Below are 16,454 nucleotides of genomic sequence, written 5' to 3' on the forward strand. Positions count from 1 at the left end.
CTCGGAGTGACTGTCTGTATATGCATAATGTACGAAATATACAGACAGTCACTCCGAGTGTGTGTGATGGTCGTACGCGTTCGTTCTTATCATCATTACGAGTAAGGGATCGGGTACGTTAGATGGATAGATACCCATAATAGACCATGAGGGAGATGGTATACACTGTAATTGCTAGCAACCTTCCTCTCCCACTCTATACCTACCCAGGTATCCATGTATTATTCCATGGATTTCCAAGCTTTTTGCCCGCCAAACCGTCCCTGAAACGCCCGCATTCAACGCATTACCACCACCAACACGACGGGCTATAATAACCACCTCCGACTTCACCTCGCTCACTGCTTCTTATTCTGCCGCCGAGGCAATATTAGTATGGCTCTCCTCACATCTCCTTCCCTTTCGTCTGGTCTTTCCACGCCATCGCCATCGCCATCACCCACAACAACATCCAAAACACCTTGAAAGCGTGCTCGATCCAAGCGCGGATTCCCCTCAGCAGGAAATACCCCGGATTCGGACATCGATCGGAGCTGGGGAAGCTCGACATCCGACGTCATTCCATAATATATATAATAAATCCAGGAAATTCCCGCAATCACCACGACCACATTCACATCTCTCCCCGTCGAGCAACATCCCATCCTCACCGGAGGAGGCAAGACACCGAGAACACCTCCCGCCGGACTCGAGATCGCCTCTCAAGACATGGCCAAGGACAGCCTGCAGAACGGAACCGTCAAGGCTGCGAATGGCAAGCCCGCCAACAACCGCAACCAGAAAGAGCGCGCCGCGAAGGAGGTCATAGACGAACGAGGTTCGACCCGATACAAGCACACCTTTGCCATTCACCATGTCTCTCGCCCTTCGCTGTTCAGTCCCGAGACGAAGACGCCGCCGGACGCCCTGGGTTTCCGCAACCTCATGGGCCTGGTCATCCTCTTCTCCAACCTCCGTCTGATGGTCGACAATTTCCAGAAGTATGGCCTGCTCGTCACCGTGGCGGGCGCCAAGGTGCGGTCGGAGGATTGGTACTGGTCGGCGGTGCTGTACGCCCTCACGCCGTGCCATCTCTTCATCGCATACATGATCGAATACCTGGCTTCGCAGACCGCGCTCCGAGCGGCGGGCGTCAAGAAGAAGAGGGACGGCGATGATAGCGATTCGTTCGAGGGCAAGACAGGAGGCGTCAAGGAGACCATCTTCTCCACCTGGACCATCATCGCGCTGCTCCACGCCCTCAACGCCACCTTCATGCTCGTGTACGCCACCTACAAGGTCTACAACAACATCCACAACCCGGGCCTCGGGACCATCGCCGAGATGCACTCCATCATCGTCTGGCTGAAGGTCTGCTCCTACGCCTTCACCAACCGCGACCTGCGCCACGCGATGCTCTACCCGGACCCATCGCCCGACTCCCAGATCGTGCCCGCCCTGTACAGGTCCTGCCCGTACCCGCGCAACATCAACTTCGGCAACATCTGCTACTTCTGGTGGGCGCCCACCCTCGTCTACCAGCCGGTGTACCCGCGCTCGGAGAAGATCCGCTGGGACTTCGTCTTCCGCCGCCTCTGCGAGTTCTCCCTCCTGTGCATCCTCATCTTCGTCACCAGCGCCCAGTACGCCGCCCCGCTGCTCCACAACAGCCTCGAGGACATCTCGCAGCTCCGCGTCCTGCACATCGTCGAGCGCGTCATGAAGCTCAGCACCATCAGCCTCGTCTGCTGGCTGGCCGGCTTCTTCGCCATCTTCCAGTCCCTCCTGAACGCCCTGGCCGAACTCATGAGGTTCGGGGATCGGGATTTCTATGGAGATTGGTGGAATAGTACATCGTGAGTGACTTCTTCCCTCCCCTCTTATCCTGCTCTTCTTTTTGTTTCTCCGGTCTTCGCTTTTCTCTGCACAGCTCCATCGTTTCATGCTGACACAAAACCTCCCCCAGTCTGAAATCCTACTGGACATCCTGGAACCGGCCCGTGACCCACTTCATGAAGCGCCACATCTACTCGCCGCTCGTCGGCCGCGGAGTCCCGCCCTTCGCCGCCTCCCTGATCACCTTCCTCTTCTCGGGGGTCCTCCACGAACTCCTCATCGGCGTGCCCACCCACAGCATCCTCGGCGTCGCCTTCTTCGGCATGGTCGGCCAAATCCCCCTCATCTTCTTCACCGAGCTCCTGCCCAAGTGGTTCGGCAGGGGGCCCAACGTCAGACTCGCCGGAAACCTCACCTTCTGGATCTCCTTCTGCTTCTTCGGCCAGCCCATCGCCGCCCTCATGTACTTTTTCGCCTGGCAGAGTAAATTCGGTTCACCGGGCGCGAGGCCGAGCTGGCCCGGCATGGGTGTCGCTGGCGTCGTCTCTTGATGCGCCGCTCTTCTTTCTCTGTCGTGCCTTTAACTTTCGTTTTTTCGGCTTTTCTTCTTTTTTTTTCTCGGTGAGGCCGTTCGGTTGCATTTTCTCGCTGCAGAGGGGATGAGATGGGATGGAGGGAGGGGGAACTACCGGCGTGTATGTGGGGAAAGATGACGGGTTCATCTGTCTTCATCTTCTCTCGCTTCTTCTTTCTTCTTCTTCTTCTTCTTCATTGACGGAGGCGATCCTAATCTCTCTCTCGCTCCCTCTCTCTCACATCTTACTACCTTGATATAGAAGCTCAACGCCCATCATCAGAGAGAAGATCACATCCTTTACGGCGGTCGTCTCTCGTTTCCTTCCCGCATGCTCTCGCTCTCTCCCTCCCTCCTTGAGTTAGTATCAGGGATTGGAAACCTACACGATGATTCTTCTCCCGGGTCATAGAAACGAGCGATAGATGACCCATCTCGTCTTTGTTTTCTCCGCCTCTTGTCGTTCTTCTCGCTGCAGTGTTCTATTCCCGAGATGGGATGATTTCAATCCTGTCGTTTGACGGCGGGACGGGACGATTCGTGCTTTTTATCGCCGAGGGGTTTTTCTTTTGGCTTCTGCACGCAGAAAATCAGCCCAACCGGAAGAGGGGAGCATCTTGAAGGCGCTCATGCAATGTATTCCGCCGTATGAATGCCTGTCCAGGCTGTGCTCTGCGGTAGGAATCGATTCTTTGTTAGATGCATGTCAGTAGAAACGGCGTCGCCGAGCCTGTGGCGTTCTGGGGAAGGAACCGAGTGGGTCAGCCCATGGCGTGAGGACCATCACTGATGCTCACATGCATGAGACATATAGCGCTGTACAGGATGATCTCGTCGGATCGGTGCTCGCGCAAGGTATAAAAAAGCCGCAGATGGTGCTTCTTATTTTTTTTCTTCCACCTTCTCCGGGATCGATGCGATGTGGATCCCCCAGTTGGGTGCGAAGAATACTTGACTCGGGATTTGCTCCAGATTCGAGCCTCGCGTCCCGACGCACGACTGTGCGACTGCACTTTCCTTCTGAACCTCCGACCCATCATGATGACCGTCTCTAGTGATCCAACCGCCGGGGAAGCCCATGGGTGTTCCTCAAGCCGTGTGCTCAGCGAAGAGATCTCCTCGAAGGCGACGACATCGTCGGACACAGGGGACTTCTTGAGCGCTCTCGAAAAAGTCGCGGAGGTCGATAGCAAGAGTCCATCTCGCGCGGGCATTCCCTCTCTCGGGCCCATCGGCGGACCCATCGCCGCTGTGGTTGGCGTCGCCTTGGGCCTCGCGAGTAGAACGTCCGGATCAAGCGGTCACGACCTGTCAACGATAGAAAAAAGTCCGAGTACTCCGGAAGAAGTTGCTGCTCGTGCTATCCTCGCCGAGGGCGCTTTACAGGCGGTGCTCGGCCTGGATGCGGCAAAAGCGGCCGATCTAGGGATCCTATCGAGGATGCAGGAAATCTACGAGATGAACAAGGAAGCCGTCACCGCGTTCGCACCGGTCATTGGACCAACGATACTTGCTCAAGCAATTCAACCGGCCCTCATGGAAATCGCACATAATGACCCAATCGAAATCAAATTTCCCGAAACCAACATCAGCTCGGCCGATGAAGCTATCATGGCCAATATCGGCTTTGTTCAAGACCTCCAGCAAGCCGCACAGATCCATACGACTTCTACAGACGAAAAGGGCTTTTGGGATATAATGAAAGTCGTGTCGAAAGTCGCGGCGGAGGCTCCCAAGATGGCCGCCCAGGCAGCGATTGATCAAATGAAGGGCCTAGCTTCCTCAAACGCACCACTTATCCAAACGCATGAATTGTTGGCACTTGAGACCTTTGCCTTGAACCAATCGTCGCCGAATGAAATAACTGCAAATACTATTGGGGCTGTTTCACCAGACCCCAAGGAAAAAGGCGGAACTTCCATCGCGCCACAAACGTCTCTGCAAGACCAAATCCAGCCGTACTTCGAGACGCTGCTTCATCGATCTCTGCTGAGCGAGGCAGCTCTAGACGCCGCCATCAGCCTGCCAGAAGTCCGCACGCAAGGATTCATGGATACGATGGTGGAAAACATCAGGAAGATCGGTCCGATTGTCATCAAAGTAGCGCCGAAAGTTTTGGGCGCTGCAGACTAGAGCATCGCGAATGAAGACGAGGATGTTTCGGATGATGATGCCTTGACTGAGTGAGGGTCGGATCCGAGACGATCTGCTTGATGGCCGTTGTGCCTGGGTTCAGATTACCAGTGATGGTGATCCCTCTCCTTTACTTACGTTTTTCGCTCGGCCGGTAGCAAAGCGACTGGGCAGCGAACATGGTGGTATCGCAAAGGATTTTTGTGATATCGGCTTTGCCAACGCAATGGAAAACTTCGATGTGCGCGTGAACATCATTTGTCGAAATCAGCGGTCGGCATAACTACTGACGCTAAACAGTCTCGTCGGTGCGAAGTCTAGCTGGATCCCTCAGAAGTGCAGACACGGTGTATTGGGTCCAGTCTCCGGGCATAAAATTAAGACGAGCTGTTCGATCTCGATTGCATGCCAGAACGCCGCGATTGTCTTTCCGGGTGGCAAATTAAAAAGAGAAGCACAGTCAATAGTCTGTCATCTCATGAAAAGATCGATGGTGGTGAGGGTCGCGGCAAAGACTTATCCTTCGCCGAGAGATAATATATTGGAATCGCTGATCTAGTAAATGACACAGGGGCGATGCGATGCTGAGAGCTTTTTCGGTATCAGCTTTTCAGACGCTCCGCCGAACGTAACAGATCGAAATCTTGTTGTTGATATTCACGGACGACCTTCAAAAGGTTCGGCCGTCATACTTTAATGCCAATACAATATTGATCACGACACTTGTCCTGTCTTACCACAGGCTCCTGGCCCCGGGAGTGACATAGCTCATCTCTGACTATTCGATCATCGATCAACTACTGCGTGTATGATTTTCGATGATTAGGTCCATCCTATCTGAGACCATGCATCCTCGTTGTCTGAACGGACACGATTCAAACGCAATATTCGTTTCTGGGAGCTGTTCGAACATGCTCTAGCGTGCAGTGCTGCGAGACATTTCTTGTGCTCCGGAAGCATAGTCCTGTTGATCAGGCAATTGTATGTTATTCGCACTTCTGGGACTTGTGTTGTCTATGGAATGGTTCTTCTATACATGACGTTGAAGTAGAGCGCCGCTATCGCACCACGTGTCTGTGATATTCATAGCTTTAAACGGCCAACTTCGGCGTGAGCGGGTGGCGCAAGTGATGGGAATAGCGCTTGAGATAGATGCGATCCCAGCTACGTAGATACATAGCATATCCGACAATGAGTAATGGAAATGAAAGCGATTTGCTCGAGTGCTCGTGGCCGCTAATGCATGCAACGCCTGATCGGAACGCTGCAATTATGGACGCCACGAAATCGGAGAAGGCGCGTGTGGCGTGAGCTGAACCCGCAAAGGGACCCCTCTCTGTGCTCCCCATCAGTCAACCCACGATGTACAACGAGAGTGACATTCTCGTTTCTCTTTCCCGCTCATGGATACTTCCCTTCCATGGCGCTCCTCAATTGGAGCTCCGCGCCTCGAATGGAGTCTCGCGAGATCTGGGGCGTCTTGCTATGTCCGGACATGACCGGGCCACGCAACGCCTCGTCTGTCGACGGTCATTACAAGAAGAATGTGCGTAGATTAGTTTAAGAGTGATATGGGCCCACGCCCCTCGATTAAAATCTTCGTGTCTCGCAAGAATCGTTTTCTCGGTAAAGGAATTGGGTGAAGAATCAATATGGAGGCCCCCACTGCACCAACCGCCTACGATAGCATCTACGATCGACTCGCCATGATGAAACTCGCTGCCCATGAAGTGAACCCGGTCGAAGATTTCCCCGACAGCGCTTCCGTGTCGACGCTTCACCGCGATGGTGTCCGCGCCGCCGATGACGCGGAGTCGGTTGTCTCCCACAGTCAAAACCTCGGAGTCGTTCGCCACTCGCACCGGCGTTCGCTGTCGAGATCTAGCTCCCTAATCTCGCAACGTCGGCGCTGGGCTGCGTCAGAGAGCATTTCCAAAGCCGAAAGTCACTTCTTGGCCCTGGCCGAGTTGATCTCGAGCGCATCCAGGGAGGCGACTTCGTTGCGAGGATCGTGGTCGAACATCACCACCGAGCATGAGAGTCTGATCGAGGAGCGGAATGAGCTCCATGAGAAGATCTCTCATCTCATCGAGCAAGCTGAGACTCACAAACACAACCACCGTCAACACGAACGCGAGCTCATCGAGAAACAGCGCACCATCGAGAAGCTCTTGACTGACCTTGCCACTGCTGCCTCGCATGAGGTGACGGAGAAGAAGAGATATGCCGAAGTCAAAGAGGAAGTAAAGCGACTTCGACATGAACTCCACGAAAGCGACCGTGCCCGTACACATCTTCAATCGGAACGCGAGTCGCTCACCATGGAGTTGGATGCAACAAAGTCCAAGCTACGCTCCGTCGAGGTCGAGCGCGACACTGCTCGTCGACAGTCTCATGAACATGAACACCGCTACCGCGAAGTCCACCGCGAAAAAGAAGAGTTGGCAACTAGATTGGAGGAGATCAGCATCGAGATCGAGACATATCGTAAAGAAATCACTTCACTCAAGCAACGTCTCACAGTCTCGGAAACGGAGTGTGTTGCATATGCCGCGCGACTCGAGAAGGCGACTTTGGAAGAGAAGAAGCTCCGCATCCAGATCGATGAGTACTTCCATGCCGTGTCTACCCTCACAGAGAAGTGCGAGAGCTTCGAGTTGGAGATCAAGGAGCACCACGAGACCATCTCCACCTTTAAGAGAGAGAAGAGTGAGCTTTCCCTTGCCATTGAGCAGGTCCGCCGTGAGCTGAAGCTTGCAATCGTGGCACGCCAAAAGATTGAAGAGGAACACTCTGGTGATTTCCATCGTCATGAGAAATTCAGACTGGAGATTGTCTCCTTGAAAGAGCGCATCACATCCCTGGAGGAAGAGCGGGCATCCCTCACAGAGAAGATCGAGCAACAACGATCACACCACCGCCACCTGGTCGCAGAGCAGACAAGGACTGCAGATGAGCTCCGCCGCACAAGATCCGAGCTTGAAGAATCCTCACACCACGCCCATACTCTTCGATCCGAGGTGGAGGAGCTCCAATCCTCCATCGTTCGCATGCGGACCGAGCGGACCACCCTCATCGAGCGTTCTGAGACCGCCGAGCGCCGCCTCGACGAGCTCCGTCACAAGCACAACGAGTACGAGCTGGAAGTGACCCAATACAAACGCCGCATCACAACCCTCGAGACAGAGCTCAAGACAATAATCAAATCCCGCGACAGCCTGCAATTCGACATGACCGACCTGCGCTCCAAGCACGACGAACTGCGAAGCTCCAGCGGCCTCCTCCAAGCCGAACTCGAAGAGCTCCACCACGACTCAGAACACCTCCGCGCCTCGATCCGCGAAGCAACCGAGCAGCGCGAACGAGCCATCTCCTCCCGCGAGCGCGCCGACCGCGAGCGCGACGAATACGTGCAGAAATACGAGGAGAAATGCCGCCAGCTAGAGCGCATCCACGAGCGGCCGATGTCGCCTGTTGGCCACAACAACCACCATCACCATCAGCGCAGTGGAGCGTATGAGCGTGTATTTGGATCTATCCGGGATCAGATGATGATCGGCGGTCGCTCGTCGAGTGTTGCGTCGCGGTCGCGAGTTGCGTCGGGCTCGACTCACCATCATGAGGGGGAATTGAACACGTTGACGGAGGCGTGAAACTCTTGGGACGATTTTCTTGGTTGGGTCGGGGATTATGCCATGTTTTGTTTGGGGTTCGTTGTGTACCGCTAGGATGCCTTCGTCGATGATCATTGTGCGTTTTTGAATGTATCCTGGAAGTAACATCAAGATTCGTGTCTTGTCATTGTGCTCGATTATGGTCGGTTGTCATCACGAGTGCGACCACAGCGAGTGTGCGCGTTGTCTTGCGGCGGTTGGGCTCACAAGATGCGCGTGTAGCAGCGTGTGTAAGTTTCGCCGCGAACTTGAAGTCATGGTACGCGTCCTGCGAAGTCGCTCATAGATGCGAAATACGCAGTTCGTAGATTCAAAATAGGCTCTGTTCTTGAGATTTGTCGAATTGAGACGATGGTTGCGGTGAAATGTAATTAACGAAGTGCTCTTGGGCAGTCTTCGCACCATTCGTGGTAGACCCCGTAACCCTACAGTGACTAGTAGAAAGTTTGTTCAATTTTGAAATTTCAGCCATACCCTCGGACAACCACACCAACTTCAGATTATCTTAACAACCACAAGTCTAAATAACTCGCTTATATGAAGGAATATGGACTATTTAACGCGCTCTTTCACGTCGTAAAATCTGGTAGCTCTAGTATCGCGTGTACCAACCCTGTGCTACAATAACTGCCTCAATCCTGTCCGGTATTAATTCAATACACGGCTCTCGAAAATGCATGATTTCGTCCCATGCTAGGGGTAACCAATATTCAAGTAACGTAGTCTGTTAATCCTTCGTAGCCCCCGGAGCTAATAACTCAGGACAGAGCTCGTAGAGACGCTCTTTTAGTCGTGGCCATAGGTGTTCAATACAGTTCAAATCTGGACTGTAGGGGGGCCAGCTAACGTGGACTACGATGCCTCTTTCTAAGAACCACGACATAGTCCAACTACTTGTATAGATTGAGGCGTTATACTATTGAAATACAGCGTCTTCTGGATGATCGAGGAAGGGTAGAAGGCCTTCCTCGAGGGTAGCCGTATATTCTTCTGAAGCATAGGTGCCTTTCGCGTTCTTCGGTATTGTAATCAAAGGGGAAGGCCCTAAACCAATACCAATAGCAGCCCAGACCATCAGAGATCCTTATTTACCCTTCTTATACGGTTGGACGTGGTTTCGTACGTAGAGCGTGTCGAAAGGACCCCATACCCACAGCCTTCGTTGGCCTTTGCCAGTCTCAACAGAGCACTCGTCAGAAAAGACCCATTTAGTCCAGTCTGTGTCGCGATGTTGGAGGGCCTATTATAACCGGTAAGCAGCCTGTGCTTCTGTCAACTCTAGCCGGCCTTTTGCACGCTAGTAGTATAGGCCTTCGTCGCGTAGAACCTTCTTAATTATTGTCGAAGATAGATCCACGTCGGCTTCCTTTTTGAGAGCCTCAAAGGTCAACTTAGGATCTTGAAGGACTACCCTTTTCAGAGCAGGAATGTCACGAGGCGTCGCTTTAAGGGGCCTGCCGGTTCGTAGCAAAACAGAGGGTGTTCCTCGCTCCTTGTATCGTTGTATCAGCCGGTATACGGTGTGATGTTTCATCGATTCGGCTTCTGGGATTTCCTTGATCTTCTGGCCTGCGAGATAACGACCAATTATCATATGCCTTTTCCCGTCAGAAACTTCAGCTCCACGCCTTTCATTTGAGCTAATCGGCGCAAGAATCCGTCGTGGCATTGTTGAGTTATCGCGTGTTGAAATATTGGTGCAAAACGCGTCTCGGGGGTGTTGCGGCGAAATTGAACAAACTTTCTACCTAGTACTGTAATATCATTGGCAGCTCGGAACGAACCGCCAACGTCAGGCGGAAGCTTGCTCCGTTGAGTATCCCCTGAATTCTTCGAAATATTGTGCGACTGCATCATGTTGGTCACTGGAAAGGATTCATTCGCTTCAACGATGATAGTACCTCGGAAGAAAAAGACAAGATAGCGATCGGCCATTATGTAACACTTGAGGCCGACTTGGGTCTACAGCTGATGAGTGAAGCTAATCTTCACACCTCAGCTCAAGCGATTATGCTGTCATGATGATCCATCCGAACATTACTCATCCAAGCCATTCGCAGTATATATACTTACAGAGTCTGCGACGCCGATACCCTCAACTTCCAAAGTCCTTATCATCCCATCGCCGCCGCGCGGAAGGGTGAGACGCATAGCCAATGGCAATGGTCCTGCATGCTTAGAAAAGCATCATCCAGGTACCGACGACAAGGCCAGCAACCACTGCGCCCAGGCTGACATGACCGAAGCTCGCAATACCCATGCCTTGATCAGCGACCAAGGTTGAGTATGGCAATGCCGATCCATTGGTGGCCCACAAGTGCAAGCAATGAACGGAGACATCAGGGCTTGTGTCGTCCTCGCTGTCGTAGACCACGCTCACAAGGGGAGAGTATCCGATTCTGCCACCATAGGTCAAGTTCTGAGACTGTGGGGACTTTCGAAGGATCTCGGTGGCCGACGTCACGTTGTAGAGCTGAACGTTTCGAGGCAACGAAGGCTGGCAGCTGCTTGGGTCGGTTTGAGATCCATAAAGCGACTGAACTTGATTTTTCGCGACTCCCGAGCCTGAGATTGCGCCGCCTGTTACGCTGACGAGTGATCCGTAGTAGGTGCCGAAGGTGATGTTGGAGTTTATTGCTTGCTCAACGTAGGATGCCAAGGCTTCGCAGCGGGACAAGGAGGTCGAATTGGAACCAGAGGCGGCTCTGGTGGAGTACCTGAAGTTCTGAATGGAAGAAGCGAAAGAAGAGAGGTCATTGGCGAAAACGAACCCGTTCGGGCAGGTCGTCGAGTTGCGATTGGCGGGCGAGTTGTTCGTGAAGTATGGGAAAGTCGCTGAATCGTACTGCATCAGTAGTGCGCACGCCGGCGGCCGACTGCGCAGATCCACGCCAGCAGAGGCTCCGACAAAGAGAGTCCGAGTTGTGAAGTCAAACGGCAAAGGCGGCTGAGTCAGTGAGCCCTGGGGACCTCCCTCGACGAGCGTGAACGAAAGGGAGGAGTTTGCCCGAGGAAGACGAACAGCGTCGGCCACGAGACCGACTGCAGTGGAGGACCTGCAGAAGCCACCTTCTGCGTAGCTTGCACAGGGGAGCCGATCGCAGCTGTAGACAGGGGCATCGGGGTTGATTTTAGGACTGCTGTTATCGGTCTGAGCTAGCGCAGTGGCGACGAGCGCTGGGATGATAATGTAGCGCATGGCTGTGGCGGTATCTGTTCTCGTGGGTAGTCAGTAACTTAGAAAGTTATTTGCATTAGACAAGCAGCAATGGGAGAATGAAGGCAGATATAAGTCAGCGTCAAAGCAACGACCAGACACTGTGTCATGGGTGGGAATTGGGCGAGAGGAATTCAAGGTAGCTATGACGTCCGGACCTCATCTACCCTGCTCTGACATTCGCCCGTGCCTGTGTTCCGTGCCGCTGTTTGCCTGTCTGTCCATCGGAATCGCATATGACTGTCGAAATCGCGATCGAAGAGGTCGTACAGAGTTGGTAGTCTGGTGGGAGCTCATCAAAGATGGCCAGCGAGGTAACATCACTAATGCGCATGAGCGGCGCGGACGAATGAACGCGGGAAGCTGTTCTCCATGACTCGGGCGCAAGAGGAGCGTCTGCCAAGCATGGGCGGGTCTTCATGGTCAACGAAATTAGGCTGTCACGCGTGATAGGAAGTCCAGTGGCCGTCTATCATTCGCCGCAGAAGGCACACGTGCACGACGTGCCATCACAGCCGCGGCACTATACAGGCAATTTATCTGCGCCAAGCGGACCATCCCTCCGTCGCGGCATCTTAGACTTTAGTACAAATCTACCATCGCGCGTGGATGACGAGACGCGCCGGGCAGCTTGACGTTATTTGTTTTGACGATACTAGCCAGCCACAATCGACGATCAACTTTGCACCAGGCTGTCGATCAACGGACGACGCTCCGCCCAGTTCGTTGACGTCATTCCGCTGTTCTACATTTCACGTTGTCTCAATTTGTATTTCCCGCCGGCGCGATGGTGCGCCCAATCTGAAGCGGATGATGCATCGCGGAGAAATCTTCTGGCGTAGCCAAGGCGCCGTCACTGCCTATAAGCCGCATTTCGGCTCGCGTAAATTTAACCCCTATCAATGGCGGTAAGAAGATGGCGGCCTCGCATGGGCCTTCACCACGGGCGGAGTTCAGATCGATGAAGTCGTTGCATATTATTCCTTACCGATTCACCATGGGGCACTTGAGGAGAGCAATCTTTGTATTACCGAGACCCTCTGCTACCCAAGTAGAGCCCAAAGTGGATGTCCAGCTTCGTTGATCACGACCAACCGAATTGGGCATATGTTTCTTGTTCAGAATAGATCGAACAACCTCATCGTCATTTCACCACAATCTAAAAAATCTTAACCCAAAGCTTACTTTGATAACAAAGACGCCAAGGAAGCCGCCAATGGAGAGGATTCGTCTGATCCGCTGAGGGCTCAAAGACTGTTGTGAGACACACTTCTCGACGTCGACTTTTGCAGGCAGTACTCGTCAGCATTCGCATTGCCCTGGCTGGGGATAGATTGAACCTGCGCAATAGTACTTCGGTTTTTGTTTCACCATCAGGTCCTGCGTAACTCAGAAGCGAGGAAGTAGATCTCTCCGTGGACCATGTGTAGTTGAGGATTGCTTAGTCGGAACCCTTGGAATGTGTCAGCACAGCTATCACGTGACTTTGATGTGGGCGGCCGCCGCCTTTCTGATGCGGAGCGAAGATTAGAGAGGTCACTCAGCCTCAGTGATCGAAACTCCCATGCCGCCAATATCACAAAAATATTTCAAAATGAATTCATGTTCTGATCAAAGACACTGTCCTCACCGGAATTGCAAGATAGATGACCGCTCATATCACACTGGTCCAATATGGTACGTCGTGTGCAAAACATGAATAGACACTGGCTGACCTTGATTCATAGACGTGCAGGCAAGCTGCTGGACAGCCGCCGAGAGCGATATCTCGAAATTTTGTAGCGCCGAAGAATCGGCCAAAAATGCCGAAGCAGTGGAAGCACCGTTGACGCGACTTCGCGTAGCATTGTAAGCTCGAAACAAGATGAAAATGCAGTGAATTTAGCGTTCTCACTCGATACAGTTTGCCAAAGGATCTACAGCTCGCCCAGACGACGCTCTTATGCTCCGCTTTCGGGATACCAGATCACTTCTTCGAGCCTTTGGCGAGAGAGGCTACTGGATTCTTCGGTGCGAGCGAGCTATCCGATGGAGATGCAGACGAAGGCTACCGTACATGGTTCCGCTTTCTGATCAAGCGCCCCTGGATGAAGCCTGCCCACACAGCCGGATGTTCTCATGCATTTCCTGCTGCCAAGAGCATTTACCGGTGGGATGATCTGGCATTCTTCACTCAATGGTATTCGAGCACAAGCACGACCGTACTTTGCTTTGGCTTGCCGGATGAGCTATGCGAGGAAGTACGACAATCGTTGCTGAAAAGCAAGCAGCTTGAGATTGCATCCACACCGTACGATGCGCATACCTTCATCCTTCCGTTTATCGTGCGTGCCTTTGACAGTTCCGTCTGGCTGTGGCGTGATTGGGTTCGCGAGTCGGAATTGGAAAGGCAAGAAAATGCCAACTCGCGAGAAGCGTTTCTCTACATGCACGAGCTCGCTCGTCATATTATCCACTCAACCGAGGTGCTTACCTCTGCAATAAATGTGATCCGGTCAATCATCGAAGAACAGCACGATCGTCCTCCCATGAGTCAGCCTTCAACGCTTGTGAACGTCCACGCCTGCCGCATGCTACATCACCAGAGATCACTGCTTGAATGTTTGCTTCAGCGCTCCAAGGCCCTTGAGCGGCGCTTACAGAACGAAATCAGCTTGGTCAGCATCTCCAGAAGGCTTCTTCGTGATGCGTGAACTGATGAGTGTTGCAGGCTTCAAATCTCAACGCCCAGAATGACAGCAAGATCGCCACTCAGATTGCGGAGCTGTCACGAACGGACGGCCGTGTCATGAAGACAATCAGCATCCTCGGTCTGGTATTCTTACCGGGAACATTTGTCAGTGTAAGCATGGTCCTGTTCAAGCATTCCTTATTCTTGTGTCTCTAATAGCTGCGCTAATAACTCGTAAAGGCCATCTTCAGCATGAGTTTTTTCAACTTTCAGCCTGCGACTGCAGATACCGCAGCGGCGTGGCGAGTTTCGGAGATGTTCTGGGTGTACTGGGTCGTGACAATTCCGATCACGGTGGCGACAATCGCGACTTGGCATTACTGGCAGCGAAAGCAGCAGAAGGCACCGCGATAGCGTGGGAATTTTGATCTTCCTTGTCGTTCTCTTCTAGATCTATGGCATACGTCGGGTCAACCTTCCCCAATCTATCGTGTCTCGCACCCTTGGGTCATTTGTTAAAGGAAAATGCCATTGCGAATAAACATGCTACATCCACTTCCTTCTTCGTCCTAAATCGCCACCTTCAACCTCTTCCTCACTGGCAGACTGAAAGTCGAGCGGACGCGCTTCTGAGTCTGCACTCTGCACATGGCATCCAGAAATTTCACGATCTGATGCTGATGCTCGTCACTGACAACACTTCTAGCCCTTCCTCGAGGGTCTCTTGCGCCCCATGCGTACAGCATTTCCACTACATGTAAGTAACCACAAGCTGCTGCTGCGCACAGAGCGGCACCTCGACAGTACTCCTCCATGAGACCGCTGGTCAGGCAGGATCCCCCTGTCTTCGCATAGCCTTTGGCAGCAACCACAGTATGAGAGTACCGGGACATACCCTGTGCAATCGCATCGATGCCAGTTTCAAGCAGTATCCATGCGATCTCCGCGTGGCCCCGACCTGTCTCACCGCCCCGAATGATGCCCGCCCAATTCCGTCTTTACTGCCTGAACCTTTTCTTCGGGTCGGGATTTCCACTCATAGAATTTGACTACAATGATCCAGGGATAAATCAGAGGGGGGACGGGACGAAGAAGGCTCCGATGTTTCAACTTACCGCTGAGGTCACCGATGATTTGGAAAGTGGTTAACAACATCAACATGAGCGGGATGAGCTGCCCATATCCGTCAAAGCCAGCTTCGTCATTGGGCTCAGTATCGCTTTCGCGATCAAATTTGCTGAGGTATTCGCGTAGATCGACGATGTATCGGTAGGCAAAAGCCGAGACGACGAAACCCACTGCGAGCATAAATAGCTGAAGGAAAGCGTCGAAGGATCGGAGGATCTTGAGTGAAGTCTGCGGCGAACGTCGTGGCGGGTTGGGTCGGCTGCGAATACAAGAGGCAAGACCAAAAACGACGAGGCGTAGCAGCGCGATTGCGTAGCAGACCAGTAGTATAACGTAAAGATTCCAGTTGGCAATGACAGTGGATCCGGAAACGGACTCGAAGATGACAGCATTGGGGTTGGCCGCACTGTTCGTGATGAGGTTTTCCACGGTGGTATTCCCTGTTTGGTAGCACACTGCATATTGAATGAATCGATTGTCGGGGGGATCGTTGCGGTCGAAACTGCTCGGGAATGCAGCCTGTTGGTTGATGAAGCACATGCCGGTCAGAACATAGACAGCCAAGCTGACCAAGACACGAGGTACTGCCGCCGCCGGTGACTTCCAGTATTTTCGAACAACCGCAATAGCCACCAGATGTGTCGCACAAGTCATGATCAGCATGTGTGTGATGATGTTGTAATGATAGGCCGTCGTCTCGCAGCCTCCAAGGAACTGCAGAGCAATGCCCCAAGCGACTCCGACGAAAAGCTGTTGATCGCTAAAGGAAATTATTACATTCTCTATAATTTCGAACCAGCTGAGTCGCTCTGCGAAGGCGGCTTGGTAGGCACTGAAGGTCGATCAGTCGAGCCGGTTCCACGTGGAGGGCACAGCGGAAACGTACTCGCGTCTTTGGCGTCGCCCTGGGCGATCACTGCTCCGAGGAACGATCTCGAAATATACTTGCAGCAGCCAGTACAATGCTGAGAGAACACACGCTGAGAACGTGACAGCCGCAAAGGCGATGATTACCTGTCCGAAAGTCAATCCTGGAGTCGAAGAATACTGTGAACAAATGATGGTCGCACCCCGAGTCCAGCAACATCTGCGTCGGGCTCGAAAAAAGTTTTTAGTTCGCCGCAATCTAAACCCTTCGCCACGCAAGAAGCTGTGGTGATGGACATGGTAAAGTCGTGCACGAGCGATATGTGTGGAGGTAAAGAGGTAACGTGCTGCTGAGATTCAGGCTCTCAGAATGAC

At 52.9% G+C, this 16,454-nt stretch overlaps 9 protein-coding genes across 9 annotated transcripts; 4 read left to right on the forward strand and 5 right to left on the reverse strand.

The window, feature by feature from the left end:
• Nucleotides 1-27: 27 nt before the first annotated feature.
• K489DRAFT_374386 (uncharacterized protein) lies at nt 28-2,366 on the forward strand (the record flags this gene model as incomplete). Its single annotated transcript, XM_033603517.1, has 4 exons — nt 28-57; nt 179-373; nt 586-1,835; nt 1,946-2,366. 4 exons carry the CDS (start codon nt 28-30, stop codon nt 2,364-2,366), a joined length of 1,896 nt encoding a protein of 631 aa, XP_033455395.1.
• A 1,061-nt stretch (nt 2,367-3,427) lies between these two features.
• Nucleotides 3,428-4,522, forward strand: K489DRAFT_413831 (uncharacterized protein; the record flags this gene model as incomplete). Its single annotated transcript, XM_033608090.1, has 1 exon — nt 3,428-4,522. The coding sequence occupies one exon, from the start codon at nt 3,428-3,430 to the stop codon at nt 4,520-4,522; it is 1,095 nt and encodes a 364-aa protein (XP_033455396.1).
• Nucleotides 4,523-5,782: 1,260 nt separating this feature from the next.
• K489DRAFT_384973 (uncharacterized protein) lies at nt 5,783-8,402 on the forward strand. Its single transcript, XM_033605986.1, has one exon. The coding sequence runs from the start codon at nt 6,175-6,177 to the stop codon at nt 8,173-8,175; it is 2,001 nt and encodes a 666-aa protein (XP_033455397.1). The 5' UTR covers nt 5,783-6,174; the 3' UTR covers nt 8,176-8,402.
• A 266-nt stretch (nt 8,403-8,668) lies between these two features.
• K489DRAFT_96775 (uncharacterized protein) lies at nt 8,669-9,382 on the reverse strand. The gene has a single exon (XM_033609083.1). The coding sequence runs from the start codon at nt 9,269-9,271 to the stop codon at nt 9,113-9,115; it is 159 nt and encodes a 52-aa protein (XP_033455398.1). The 5' UTR covers nt 9,272-9,382; the 3' UTR covers nt 8,669-9,112.
• On the reverse strand, nt 8,924-9,109 carry K489DRAFT_327760 (uncharacterized protein; the record flags this gene model as incomplete). Its single annotated transcript, XM_033602016.1, has 1 exon — nt 8,924-9,109. A coding segment is annotated over one exon (186 nt), but the record flags the coding sequence as incomplete, so codon positions are not given.
• Nucleotides 9,383-9,937, reverse strand: K489DRAFT_96774 (uncharacterized protein). Its single transcript, XM_033609082.1, has one exon. It carries the CDS (start codon nt 9,863-9,865, stop codon nt 9,494-9,496), a length of 372 nt encoding a protein of 123 aa, XP_033455400.1. The 5' UTR covers nt 9,866-9,937; the 3' UTR covers nt 9,383-9,493.
• A 156-nt stretch (nt 9,938-10,093) lies between these two features.
• Nucleotides 10,094-11,813, reverse strand: K489DRAFT_384975 (uncharacterized protein). The gene has a single exon (XM_033605987.1). It carries the CDS (start codon nt 11,393-11,395, stop codon nt 10,373-10,375), a length of 1,023 nt encoding a protein of 340 aa, XP_033455401.1. The 5' UTR covers nt 11,396-11,813; the 3' UTR covers nt 10,094-10,372.
• Nucleotides 11,814-13,059: 1,246 nt separating this feature from the next.
• Nucleotides 13,060-14,498, forward strand: K489DRAFT_413835 (uncharacterized protein; the record flags this gene model as incomplete). The annotated part of the gene is made up of 5 exons (XM_033608091.1): nt 13,060-13,090; nt 13,141-13,261; nt 13,317-14,070; nt 14,124-14,255; nt 14,325-14,498. 5 exons carry the CDS (start codon nt 13,060-13,062, stop codon nt 14,496-14,498), a joined length of 1,212 nt encoding a protein of 403 aa, XP_033455402.1.
• Nucleotides 14,499-14,644: 146 nt separating this feature from the next.
• On the reverse strand, nt 14,645-16,389 carry K489DRAFT_384977 (uncharacterized protein). The gene is made up of 4 exons (XM_033605988.1): nt 16,283-16,389; nt 16,099-16,226; nt 15,200-16,044; nt 14,645-15,133 (listed from the first exon to the last, which is right to left on the reverse strand). The coding sequence occupies exons 1-4, from the start codon at nt 16,376-16,378 to the stop codon at nt 15,048-15,050; spliced, it is 1,155 nt and encodes a 384-aa protein (XP_033455403.1). The 5' UTR covers nt 16,379-16,389; the 3' UTR covers nt 14,645-15,047.
• Nucleotides 16,390-16,454: the final 65 nt, after the last annotated feature.

This window comes from Dissoconium aciculare (assembly GCF_010015565.1).
Source record: "Dissoconium aciculare CBS 342.82 unplaced genomic scaffold K489scaffold_19, whole genome shotgun sequence".
NCBI classification, from domain to species: domain Eukaryota; kingdom Fungi; phylum Ascomycota; class Dothideomycetes; order Mycosphaerellales; family Dissoconiaceae; genus Dissoconium; species Dissoconium aciculare.